This window comes from Nelumbo nucifera, chromosome 4 (genome assembly GCF_055504915.1).
Source record: "Nelumbo nucifera cultivar China Antique chromosome 4, China Antique-T2T, whole genome shotgun sequence".
In the NCBI taxonomy this organism is placed as follows: Eukaryota; Viridiplantae; Streptophyta; class Magnoliopsida; order Proteales; family Nelumbonaceae; genus Nelumbo; species Nelumbo nucifera.
In genome coordinates, this window is record NC_142652.1 from 77,012,260 (window position 1) to 77,025,459 (window position 13,200).

General features: G+C 37.2%; 2 protein-coding genes across 5 annotated transcripts; one reads left to right on the forward strand and one right to left on the reverse strand.

Annotated features, from left to right (window-relative positions):
• Positions 1-2,631: 2,631 nt before the first annotated feature.
• LOC104605058 (large ribosomal subunit protein mL101 (rPPR4)-like) lies at positions 2,632-5,220 on the reverse strand. The gene is made up of 2 exons (XM_010269666.3): positions 4,769-5,220; positions 2,632-4,018 (listed from the first exon to the last, which is right to left on the reverse strand). Exons 1-2 carry the CDS (start codon positions 5,066-5,068, stop codon positions 2,783-2,785), a joined length of 1,536 nt encoding a protein of 511 aa, XP_010267968.1. The 5' UTR covers positions 5,069-5,220; the 3' UTR covers positions 2,632-2,782.
• A 321-nt stretch (positions 5,221-5,541) lies between these two features.
• LOC104605059 (beta-carotene isomerase D27) lies at positions 5,542-12,033 on the forward strand. Of its 4 annotated transcripts, XR_016068518.1 has the most exons (10): positions 5,542-5,781; positions 5,890-5,982; positions 6,151-6,255; positions 6,527-6,626; positions 6,759-6,850; positions 6,954-7,034; positions 7,987-8,055; positions 8,595-8,760; positions 10,959-11,433; positions 11,568-12,031. XR_016068518.1 is itself a non-coding variant. In XM_088886316.1 (9 exons), exons 1-8 carry the CDS (start codon positions 5,656-5,658, stop codon positions 8,730-8,732), a joined length of 804 nt encoding a protein of 267 aa, XP_088742442.1. In that variant the 5' UTR covers positions 5,542-5,655; the 3' UTR covers positions 8,733-8,760; positions 10,959-12,033. The 4 variants fall into 4 exon arrangements, 3 of the variants coding, with proteins under 3 accessions (XP_088742442.1, XP_010267970.1, XP_088742443.1); XM_088886316.1 differs by having other exon boundaries at positions 10,959-12,033; XM_010269668.3 differs by lacking the exons at positions 10,959-11,433; positions 11,568-12,031 and having other exon boundaries at positions 8,595-8,847.
• The last annotated feature ends 1,167 nt before the right edge of the window (positions 12,034-13,200 follow it).

Below are 13,200 nucleotides of genomic sequence, written 5' to 3' on the forward strand. Positions count from 1 at the left end.
TTATGACTAAAATGGTCATTGTCTTATTTACATGAGAATAAAAGAACATGAATAAATGCACTTACCCGAATAAGTGTTTCCCAGGAAAAACTTACCCAGGGCCTAAAATGAAAGAGGAGTGAGTTGCATGTTTTAGCTTTTATGGGCTAAAAACTAAAGGTCTTAAATGACAAAATGCCTAATTTAGAGGAAGGGAAAGATAAGGAAAAGGTAGGGAAAGATAAGGAAACCTATACAATCTAGGTTTCCCTACCTTTTCCTTCAAACCAAACACAGCATAAAGGAACCAGAAAAAAAAAATATTCCCTCTAAACTTGATCCCCACCCGGCTTTATACAACATTGTGCAGGTGGTAAAAGGTCTTCTTAACCAAATATCGTGGACCCCTATCAACCTTCCAATTTGTTGAAGTGGTATTGGGTTAATACCAAACAAGAGATGGAGAATGTTTCAAGTCTGTTACTTCGTGTACAAAAAGTGGATATTTACTTTTCAGATCTATATATATAATTTATATTTTTTATTCTACATTATTTTGCATCTGACGAATCAAATTTCTATATTTTCATCCATCCTTGGCCATATCAGATGGCTTTCCAAAGCCCTATTATCTCCCGTTTCCATTCCCAATTATTAGGTTTAAAGTGGATTTAGAATCACTCACGATTCTAGTTATGATGCAATAGTGAAAATTACTAACAAATAGGACTCTTGCTTTGTTTTAATCAATCGGGTATCTCCCATTTCCACTCCCAATTATTAGGTTTAAACTATTAGTTGTTCATAGTTTAATAAATAACAATAATCATTAATTAAAATAACAAAATCCACTTAAGCTAATATGGGAAGAAGGCTCTTGCATTGGTTTATTAAGTTGCATTGACTGAGTTACTTTGGAGAAATTCCCTAAAGAAATCATACATGGGCAAGTCTGTTTGACCTAAGTCTAGACAAATATTATTGTGCTTAGAGTATGGGTTGAGTTGGGCCAGACAGCCTTAAAAACTGTTAATACATTATCAAAATTTTGCTCAAGATATTTTACTTTTTTTAGTTCATTGGTCTACACAACAGGGGTATCCCATCCCCAATAGCTGCTTTGGCAACAATATTAATAATTTTTATCTAAAAATAGTTAAAACCAAAAAGTAATGCATGAATGGGTTGTACTCAGTTTGGTTCAGTCCAATTACAAATGTCACATTGCTCTTAGGGTGCAACTCTGTCAAGTTGGGTCAGGTTGAGGGTCAACCCAAGCCCAACCTCAAGTCTTAAGCCTGGATATCGAGCTTAGATTAATTTAATTTTGACTACAACCTGATTTTACATATTTACTAATATATAAGTATTTTAAATATTTAAGTAATATTTATAAGAAATTATAACATTTAACCATTAATAAAATAGAACACTAACAAATAATATGAAAAATAATTATTTTATTAAATAAATAGTAGTATTATTAAAATAATTAATATAATTAATCTAAATTACTAAAATTTTAAATTATTTTATAATAAATTAGTAAAATAAAGATTAATTATTTTAAATAGCATTGCATTTTTATAATAGTTATCAGTTTCTGTTATTTTATTTTCCCTCGACAAATCCCGTGCATCTCACGGGTCCCTGCTAGTTATATTATATTACTTTTCCCCCTCAAAGCAATTATATTGAGGGCTACAACCAGTCAACCAATGTTCTAAAAATGACCCAGAATTGGAACAGTTCTGGCCACTGGTTTCCGGGTCGATGATTCAACCATCCGGTTTGAATGGATAACCTGTTCCAACGAAAAATTAAAATTAAAATTAAGAAAAGGTCAAACCTGTTGAACAGGTTGAATGAGTCGACAACTCAGCCACAGCAGGTTATTGACCAATTCAACAGTTTTTGGCCAAGGACCAGATTTGGAGTAAAACAAAATCGGTTGTCTGGATGATTCCTGGGCCAAACAATCCAACCATCCGGGTCAATGGCAATTTGAAAACATTGGCTACAGCCCTTAAAAAACATTTGAATCCATTATATGAGTATGCAGTGTTTTCAAAACCGAATAAAACTGGCTCGTTGGCAGGTTCTACAGTTCCAACCGTGCGGTTAGCCCAGTGAAACGTTCAAAACCATCAAATTGTTGGACCCGGTATGGCATGTCCGCTCAAAAGGCAACTGTTAACACAAGATAACTGTACCATAGTTCATCAACATCGCCAATCAAAAATGAATTATCCTGACCTTGCAAATTTCAACAGCTGAACTTAGTGCAGAGTATCTCAGATGCGAAAATGGAAGCATTTAGCTTCCTCCACACAAGATCTGAAGAATGTAGCTGAATTCTGAACTAAGAACCCGTTTGATTTGTGAGAATAGGGGTTTGAAATTTGAATTGGAATGAGCCATTCAGATTCAAACTGTTTGGTTGGGTGAAATCGGAATCCATGGGAATGGCATTCCCCATTTGAGAGAATGCCTCCCCTGGGAAAAAAAAAATCCTTTTCCAGCTTATTCCAATTCTTGTCTGAACCAAACAGACAATGGGAAATTGGGAATAGATCATTCCAATTCCAATTCGAGAGGATTTTGATTCCGGTTCTCACTGTGATCCAAATGGACTCTTAAGTTTCAAGTGCATTTATTCCTCACAAAAAATATATTAAAGAATGCATTGGTTCTACCCCGGAGTTTTCCCTTTTTGCTTTCATTAGCCTTGGATGTTTACAAAGCAAAGCCTAGCCTCAAGGCCTCTTTAATCGATTGCATTTGATATCCCAATTATAGAAGATTAATCTGGACATATACTTTCAAGCAGCCTCTCAGTTTCAGGCATGATCTCTATCCCATCAGCTTCCATACGCTGACGCATTTGAGGCTCCACCATTCCAGCTACAACATATGTACGAATAAGAAAATTGTATACCTCCTGGTCAAGGCAATTAGCACGCTTCAGGATCCTGTAAAGCTCCTCCGCATGATCAACATCCTTTTCTTCCTCAAAGTTTTTCAGAAGAAAGTATGATCTTTCTCGATATAGCTTCCACTCATGCTCCTTCACCTTTGGGATTGCTGTATCCATACACTTAAGTGCCCAATCCATGTCTTGATTCTTCACATAAAAATCGACGAACATCATGAAAGTTGCGTAGTTGGGGTTCGATCCCTTCCTTGTGGCTTTCTCAAGAAGCAATTTTGCTTCTTGAATCATATCTCGCTTAAGATAAGCACCCATCAGAACATTTATCAACCTTATGTCATAGCTTGAGCAACCTGATTCCCATTCCTCAAAGCATTTTGCAAGGCCATCCAAATCATCAAGTCTAGCAAGAGTTTGAAGCATGGTGAGATAACTGAGATTTGTTGTCTTTTGAAATGCAGATTTTAGAGATTGCCAAACTCGGTTAACTTCTGCTGCATTGCCAATGCTTGCATACATGCTGAGGAGGAAATGAAAGGCCTCTCGATCCTTAGGTTTATTTCTTTGCTCAAGCTCCTTCAGTGCTAACTGAGCTTTCTCAAATAGTCCAGATGCAATGTAAACTGCAGCCAGGCTCCCATACATGGTCCAGTTGCCATCAATCTCACTTCTTGTTTTCACTTCCTCCATAACTCTCTCCACTCCTTCAATATCCTTAAGAGAGGCATAACTACTCATCAATATATTATAAGTAAAACTATCTGGCTCAATAAGTTTCTCCTTCATCTCCTGTGCTAGAACTGGAACCTTCTCAGCCTCCCCTAGCTTCATGTGAAGGGTCATTAGACTGTTGTAAGCAGGAGCATTTGAAGCAAGGTTCAGTTCCCTCATCTTCCTAAGGTGGGCCATTGCTTTATCAACCATTTTCTCATTGCAGTAACAATTTAGAAGGGCTCCATAGGTGAACTTGTTTTGAAAGGATTTCGGTAGGTCTGTGAAATACTTCTCTGCTGACAATATTCCCTCCGCTTTCCATAACAGGTCTATTCGGTAGGCGTGATCGCCGTAGGTTAGGTGCATACCCCTCCTTTCCATCCATTCCAGTAGCTGTGCATAAGAAAACAAGAACAGGTTGAATAGCAGAATAGGTTAAACTCTCTCCAGTCTCCATGGTGGTAATCAATAACAAAACTTGAAAATTTTAATTACAAGCCTTGTAGAATGTAAAACTGATCCCCTACATGATGCAGATATAGTATATGGGTGAAAACATAGTAGACCTTCAAAGTAACTCATTCAAACTTGAGATGACTTAGTGATAACAGGGTTATAATCTTACAATTAGTTCCCTTTGGTGATGTAATTACTTTGAAAGAATTTCCATATAAACAATAGTAGACCTTCAAAGTAGCTCATTCAAACTTGAGATGATTTAGTGATAACAGGGCTATAATCTTCCAATTATTTCCCTTTGGTGATTTAATTACTTGAAAGAATTTCCATATAAACAAATATAAGAATTACATTCGGAGCTGAAGATAGAAAGACTAGAAGAACAAATTATATTATCTTTCTGATAGGAGAGAAGGGGCTCAACATGCAACCCGATCAAATACTGTGATTGTTGGCCTAATCTTGTGTGGTTCGACTCATGATTAATAATGAAAATCAGATTTATCAACACAAATTACTGAAATGTTCACTAAATGATTCAATGAGGTGGATGGAGATCAGTTTAGGAAGTCCAAACGTGAATTCACGATCATGACAAGGTTAGTTGAGAAGAGAAGAAGCGTGGTGTATATTCTGGAATAAGAAAAATGAAAACAGAGAAAGAACAAGTAGAGAGGCACCAACCTGGAGAGCAAGGCTAAATTGCTTGTACTTGCGAAGCTGATTGACGAAGTTGGAGATGTCGTACCTGCAAATCGTTTTTCCCTTATTCACCACCCAGTCGTTCATAGCTTGAATCACTCCTTCATTGCTGGGCTCCAAACGTGTTATTCGATGGTAGAGATTCGAAGCTTCTTTCGATCCCCTGAACCTCCGAGCCGGTGACCTACTCTGAGCTCGATCCTTTGTCTGTGACGCTACACTACATAGCCTTCTAGATGTTTCCGCCCCACGCCACAGCATCCGCTTAAAGTTTCTCAGCATTCTCTCTCTTTCTCTCTCTCTCTCTCAGTCTGACTCTGAGGTTTAGTTAGGGTTTTGGCTGGTATCTCTGTCTCTCCATTTTTGCTCTCTCTACTCTGAGCAAGGTTCAGCTGAAAGCTGAACGCTTTAGCTGTTCAGCCGGCTGTGGAATCAATGATAAAGGTTATTAAATACATAAGTGGGGTTCCACAGCCCACTGAACAGCTAAAGCGTTCAGCTAATGCGAATTCCTCTACTCTACTTTTCAGTGCAGAGAGAACAGCTAAATCGTTCAGCCCACTGAACACCGTCTACTTTTCAGTGCAGAGAGAAGACAGGATTGCCCCGTTATCCTGGAGACCAGATCGGCTGCACTTGCTGAGTTGGAACTTGGGGCTGTTCAACCAATAAAAAAAGCCGACGTAGAGAACCGCACGTGGAATAGATTTAATCGTGCGAGAAGAAGCCGTCTAGAATAACTTCACTGAACGCCCCGATTGGAGTCTGGAGTGTGGTTCCTTTCGGTTTCGGCCAGACAAATTATCACCCGCTCAAATCCGCCATGTCTATCGGCTTCGAAGGAAGAGCGACTTCCATTCTCTTCTCCGATGAGGCCTCTGGCTCTTCCTCGTCTTCTCACTTTCTCTTTCCCTTCACAGTGCTCCCTGCGATCAAAATCTCGCCTGAAAAGCCCTGGCTTTTCCGTTTTATCTTCCCCAATTCAATCGCAAGCGGTGAGATTCCTCGATCTTCTGCTCTGTATACTCAGCTCCTTCCATCCATTAATTCTCGATTATCAATTTCTTTCTTTGCATTTTCCAATTTTTGTTCTCATGTTCCAGACTGAAGCAACGAATACGGATTTGAAATCCGAATACAAGCCCGGCATCTTCGATAACTTGTTTCTCGCTTTGTTCAGGAACAAAATGGTGCAGGTCAGTTGGATTTTCAATGCACATATCGCTACGAAAATGGTTCTGATTGTGCTTTTATTCCTGATGCCGACGGTGCTCTACTCTTCATGCCTTTTAAGTAATTACTGTATGAGTCATGTTGGACCTTTTAATGTGATTAAAATGCTTTATTTGCCAAGGGCTACGCAGGAGGTTGGATGGGATTCTGAGAAGCCTGGTTACGATGGATTAATTGAAGTTGCAAACCGTCTCATGATGAATGGTCGAAGCAATGCTGAAACTGCGGAAGCGGCGGTATCTGAAGTCTTAACTTTGTGATTGTTCGGAGTAAACCCTATTATTTTTATTGAGTTGAAAAGATTGACAATATATAACCCAAGCGGAATAGTTAGTGCTACCAGTTTTAACTTTTAATTGAGTAATGCTCTGATGAGATTCAAGAAACTCAATAAGTTAATCATTTACATATTGATGATGTATGATTGTTCAATTTCATACACAAATGTCAAATGGCCATAATAAGAGAGTCCTTGCTAAATGCTAACTACCCTTGTTGCCATGGCAGGTCAGGATATTAAGATCACTGTTTCCTCCCTTTCTATTAGAACTTTTTAAAATGCTTATAGCACCTATAGATGGTGGAAAAGTAGCTTCCATGATGGTTGGTAAGTTAATATTTCAGACATATGACTGTAATTTTGATCTGTGAACAAAGCACATGTATGAGAATCTAAATAACTAAGTATATATTGAATGATATATTTGGTAGCAATCACCTAAGATCCTTTCTTTTGAAGCCAGGGTAACTGCGCTGTCTTGTCAATGGTTGATGGGATCATGCACAGTTAACTCTGTTGATCTTCCTGATGGATCGTCTTGCACAACTGGGGTACTAATTTGCACTGTTCAACATTATATTCTGATAAAATTGTGCTTATTTATCATTTTCTAGGCATTTATTTACCATACTGTGCATGCAATTTTTCACCCAGGTCTTTGTAGAAAGATGCAAATACTTGGAAGAAAGCAAATGCATCGGAATTTGTATCAATACATGTAAGCTGCCAACCCAGGTTAGTGCTCGATAAATTATGCTTATATACTATTCATTTTTCTCCTCTTTTTTCAAGTGAACTATGAAATGTTTATTTGGATGTGAAATGATGAGTTATTGTGAATTGGCTTGGAGAGGTTCCACTGAGAATCCTGGTACAATCATAAGTTTGGCAAACTGTTATTTGACTTGTTTCAAAATTGTAAATCTGAAATCAATTGATTAATATCAGTGAAAGAACATTTGATTCAACATCATCTTGTTGAAAGATCCCAGAATGAATATAGACTAAAGCAAAATGGCATCATTGTATATGCTTTCTTGGTTTAAGTTTTGGTTCTGTTCTCTGCATAGCAGTGAATTGGATGCTTATGCTTCCTTTTGTTACTTCAGTAGTATTTCTGGAGGCATTTAGATTGACTTGCACATCTTTGTTCTATCATTTAGAGCCATCTAGAAAGATCAGTTCAATTGTTTAAGATGCCTGCAAGTCAAATTATCTTTAATAAAGAGAAGACTGCCGATTAGAGTACTCTGCACATATGTAACAAAAGAAAAGTTCAAGCATTTGTTTACATTTTCTGCATCCCCATAAGAATGTAATAGCTATTTGCTTTCTAACTAACTGGATCTGGATATACATGATGCTGATTTGGATACACTCAATTTTTGATAAACAGATCATTTCCCAGCAAAAGGACAAAAGATATTACCATTTATTATAAAATAAGTTATCATACAGAGGTATTTTGTCCTTTGAAGAATTCACAGTGAATCATTGATAATAGGGAGTATTAACTATTTGCCAAAATTTAGATGTAACCAAATCACCACCTTGGTTTTTGTCCTTTATACATGGAATTCTTATTAAATTTCTTTTTCTTTTTCTTTTTATAGTTTTCTCAGCAGTTGTTTGAATTCATAGAACAAACTCCTCATATGTGACTCCTTCGAATTATTCTCTTTCTTAGGCTTTCTTCAAGGATTACATGGGTGTCCCTTTATTAATGGAGCCAAACTTCAGTGATTACAGCTGTCAGGTAACACAATTCACTTGACAGAGGATATCTAACCTAACCTCATCTGTTGCCATTTCCAGTTGCTATTCTATTTCTTTTGCAGACAGATAATATGAGTAATTTTATGGATAGTATGTCTCTCTTATAGTCTTACGTGGATTCTTTATCATCTGATTACTGTCTTATACTGTGTCAGCCAAAACACAAAACCCATTAAAAGAAAAAAAAAAAAAACTAGCACGCATTATATGTTCTCTTTATTTTTCACATCAGGTAAATGGGGAAAAAAGTGGACTTATTAAAACATGTGCCCAAATTTAAGCATTAATTAAGACTGGGAAAAATTTTCTGATGTTCGCTTTAATATTTCTAGAAGCAATGCCTTTTATATATAATTAATAAATATTTGAAAGGGAATTTATTTTGCTAATATTTGATGTAAAAAGGAAATGTTTTTTTTTTTTGTATTATCTTTCATCATCCACGGTTCAGTTTCATTTGCTCAAAACACGGTTATGAGTTTTGACAACTATATCTTATCACATATTTTTTCTTGTCAGTTCAAGTTTGGGGTCAGCCCTCCACTGCCTACAGAGGATAAGACCCTCAAGGAGCCCTGCTTGGACATATGCCCAAATGCCACTCGACGTAGACAAATTCTCGAAAAATGCGAGACTGTGCAATGTCCCAAAGTATAAAGCTGTAATCCCTGTCTTGAACCTGAAGGTAATTAAAGCCTTGTGTATTTACGAGTATCACAAACATTGTATATTGAGGTAATTAAAGCCTTGTGTATTTTGTATTAATTATATAAAATTGTCCCTTACATCACAGAAACAAATGAAAACTAACTCAAGACAAATTTGCAAAGGATGGAAATTGCTGAATGAAAAGGAAACTTATGGGTTCAAGTTGTGAGTAATAAATATTTGCTGAGAAAAAATTTTTGACAAAAAAGAATCAAATTTTGGACTGATAGGTGGTCAGATGAGGAACCCTAAGATTAATTTAGACCTCCGAGTTAGTGAAGTCATCAATCAACATAACAGAACTTGGAGGGAAGACTATTAAAAATTTAGTTCCTCTGAGTGCGTAGGAGAAAATAAAAACTCTATTTATTCCTTCTAGGGTTTATGATGACAAACTCATCTGAAAGCCTAACCCAAGTGGAAAATTTTCAATCAAATCTGCCTATAGTGAGGCTTGTCTGATGCATGGGAACTCTTCTAGGATGACAAGGAAATCAACAATGTATGGAGCTTGAAAATTGCTCCTAAGATTAAAATCTTCTTGTATCTTTTGCTGAACAACAAACTTCCCTCTAAGATGTCCCTTCGGGATAGAGGATTTGATATAGATGGCAACTGTAGCTATTGTGGTGAAGAGGAGGATGTCAATCATATCTTCACAAAGTGCCATTTTATTAAACAAATATGGCTCATCACGAGAGACTCCATTCCGGTACCTCTTGAGAATAACAACTCTGTTCTTGATTGGTGGATTTCTTTGGATTGCAACACTAGAAGGGATACAAAGGTACCATTACTAAAAGAAAAGTTTGCTATTTTACTTTGGCATATTTGGAAGAATCGCAATAACACAGTTTTCAACAAGATTATGCCTCCTCCTATAATCATTGATAGAGCTCGGAACTCCTTTATTGAGTTAGTTTTGAGTTTTGATAGTGATACAAAGAATGATTAAAGTGTATCCCAGTCATGTGGATAAGTCCAAAAATGGATGAAATCAAAATTAATTTTGATGCTTCTTGCATCAACAACCGATGCTCTACAGCTTGTGTGGCCAGAAATCACCAGGGTCAGGTTTTGGACTTCAAAACATACGGAATTGGTTGTATGACTATTAATCTTTCTGAAGCTTGAATTGCTTGGGAAGCCTACAATCTTGCTCCAACTTCAATGGCAAATTTATCATCATTGAAGAGGATTTTAAGTTGGTTCTCAACAGTTTGAAGAACCATGTGGACCCTCCATGGAGACTAAGAATGACAATTGAAGGATGCAGGTCTTTGATCAAGAGGATTGATGGTGAGGTCGCGTATTGTCACACCTAACGGAAGGCAATCGTGTAGTTGATTGGCTTGCGAATTTTGCTCATTCCAATGATGTTTCTTTCCCTTCTCTTCCCAGTTCTTTAAGAGATATTTATTGTGCTGATATTTGGGGATGTGCTACCCCCCGGTCTTGTATAACCGTACTTGTTTTATCAAGAAAAAAATTGCAGAATAACCCAGAAAGCTAGATTGGACATCATATTCGGGGTGGCGGAAATAGACACTCATCCCATTGTCCCATTCATACTCAAACCTGTTCAACTGTTAAAGTAGTTGGGTAAAGATTGATTTAGGTTTTAATTATGGTATCTATTTTCTCAACTCTCATAATGATTTCTGAACGGCTTAATTATCTGGGCAAGTATTACCCTCTAGCTACCTAGATAAGTAACTTTTTAGTCCATGGGAAAATTTGTTTAACATATGATAGAACAATATTGTCCCTTCAATAATGATACTTTATGGATAAAACTATCATTATTTAACTTTAATTGCAAAACAGGAAAAATACTCGTAAGTGTTTCCCAAAAAAATTTGTCCAGATAAGTGCATTAAGTGGTTTTCTCTTGACTTTATGCAAGCATTCCATGAACGATAAATATTAACATCGAAAATGTCTCTTTTGGTAGAACAGATTTGACTTAGAATAGGAACAATATAATTTGTACTCAGCTTCCCAGTAAAGAGGCTTTGATTTGCGTGGGGTGTTGCTCTACTTTCTTATTTGGTACCCAATGGCATAAAACGATTTCTGTTTTCTGTTTTGTGCCAACAAAACATTTCTCTTAAGCTTAAACCCTTAGGTTGCATCTGGTCGAATGCGTGTTTTACATTCTTGTGCATTTGGCAGAACGGAGTAAAATCATCAATGGATGTTTTATGTGTTTGGAGTGAATCAACAGTGTAAAAGTACACCCATGTTTTGATTAACGGCCTCTCATCGATGTGGAATTCATAATAAACACAGAGCTCCTTGCTTTGTAATAAACCCAGCTGAGAGGAGGAGGTTGAGCAGATTTTTCTGAAATTTGCCGCTGGATTGGAATAGAAAGTTAAGTTTCTGATGGGAACTTCAGCTCGAGTGTGCATTTGAAAGAGAAGTAGAGAATAAGTAAAAAAAAGGAGTAATTATCAAAAAAATAGTAAGAAAAAGGAGTAGTTTCAGAGCACATGATCCAAACAATATCATACTTTTGAGGCCCCAGGACTTCTTTGGCTTGACCAGTTGCTGGTCAGCACACAGATTTCGTAATTCGTACTTCATAGAAGGCCAGAAGCTACAACATTGCAAGGAGAGGTTTCATAACAGAGCGCCACTCTTACAGGTAAGATTGATCTGTATGTTTTGATAAAATTTAGGAACGAAGAGCGAAAGAGCTCCATTGCAAGGAGAGCTTTCATAACAGAGCATAGATCAAATCAGTTCTGCTTGCATGATCTTAAAGTTGCATTTTTTTAGGGTGCTTGGTGGGGGGGATTAGCGGTAGCTGGGTGATGGCCTGATGGGAATGATGGGATCATGGGACGATGAGATGCCTCGACCATTGGAGCGTCCCCACTGAGATGGAGAAAGCGTCCGAACCTGGCACAAGGGGAACAAATAATGTGAGAGAGTGGAAGAGAGAAGAAGAGGGTCGCATAGAGATTGAAACCACGATGGAAACAGGAGGGCACCGGCAAATATTGAAACCACGACATTGACGGAGCAGTTTTCGAAGAAGAGAGACGTTACTTTTACATCGATGAAGAACTCGAGAGTTTTTTCAATGTAATTTTCACATCAAAATTGATGTAAAGGTATGCTTAAATGCTCTTTACATCAATTATTGTTCTTATTTTACATTCCATCCGGACGCATACAAAAGTGAACCATTGTCTAAAAATACACTAAACTGGATTTTACATCGCAAACAAATGCAGCCTTAAGCATGAAACCTTTTTACGGAACTATTGTGTATCCATTTTGATTCTTAAGTTTAGATCTAAGTACAAATGGAACACCTGTGCAACGCAACACTACGGTCGCTACCAAATACCCTCCTAGACATAAGGCTGAAAGTAGGAAAGAGAGACAGTGGGTTGAAACCATCACTTACGTAAGATTCTGGGTATAGTTTTAATAAAGCCCAGAGGATGGTCAAAAATCGTTTGGTTCAAAAGGTTGGACCGTTGATCCATTCAATCCGATGATCAGGTGACAGGTTGTAAATAAAACGCGTATGCAAACTTCGGGAGGCTATAACTTTATACTCTGATGTCTAATTGAAGGTTTTTTTTTTTTAGTAACTTTTCAAGATTTATGCATCCCAATGGACCATAGGCACGTTGCCCTGCTATTTTCGCCAAAAAAAACCCTTTTTGGCTTCAAATTATAATTTTTAATATTTTTTACAAATTAAAAATTTAAAACAAAATTAAAACATAAAATAATACATTATTACATATAGAACATAATTATATATTACTTATTGATAAAATACATATTTATACATATATATGTATGAATTTATGTATTGCTAACATGGCATGGTCTGACTCGGGCAGTTGAATCGATGACCCACGACCCGGAGGCAAAAACGGTTCAGCCTCGGGGTCAGTTTTTAAAACATTGGAAAACACTTAAATCCCTAAAAAATCAACCAATCAAACCAAGAAACTCAAAAGGGCATTTGCAAGCCATGAAATCACTTCAGCAACAGACCAAGACTTTCTATATGACTTCTGCTGCGAGATTGGGTCTACTAACCACATGACGTTAGCCTCATCCTGAATACGACATAATAGCCGCACATCAGGAACATTTCCAATGAATGTAAAACGTAAATTATACAGATGCTCTTGATGTGTGGCCATCAATGGCCTGCATCATGTGGTCAGCAGATCGGGACTCTATCTGCCGGTCATCGTGGTAGAGCAGGCACTTGAGGCTAATGAAACTTGAAACGAATTTTGTGCAAGGGTTCTACTATGATACAGAAAGACAGACACGATGCTGGAAAACTTGAAACCGATTAACTGATGAATCCGGATCACCTGCCAACAAAACGAATTCTAACACCACCCTCCCAACATGATCTGACATCAGACATCTC

Bases quoted from the DNA above. Each gene is read 5' to 3' on its own strand.
- LOC104605058 (XM_010269666.3), bottom strand. From the start codon at position 5,068: ATGCTGAGAAACTTTAAGCGGATGCTGTGGCGTGGGGCGGAAACATCT. The intron at 4,019-4,768 runs GTTGGTGCCTCT...TCTTATGCACAG, and splicing joins AATTTAGCCTTGCTCTCCAG to CTACTGGAATGGATGGAAAG.
- LOC104605059 (XM_088886316.1), top strand. From the start codon at position 5,656: ATGAGGCCTCTGGCTCTTCCTCGTCTTCTCACTTTCTCTTTCCCTTCA. The intron at 5,782-5,889 runs GTGAGATTCCTC...CTCATGTTCCAG, and splicing joins CCCCAATTCAATCGCAAGCG to ACTGAAGCAACGAATACGGA. The intron at 7,035-7,986 runs GTTAGTGCTCGA...TCTCTTTCTTAG, and splicing joins CATGTAAGCTGCCAACCCAG to GCTTTCTTCAAGGATTACAT.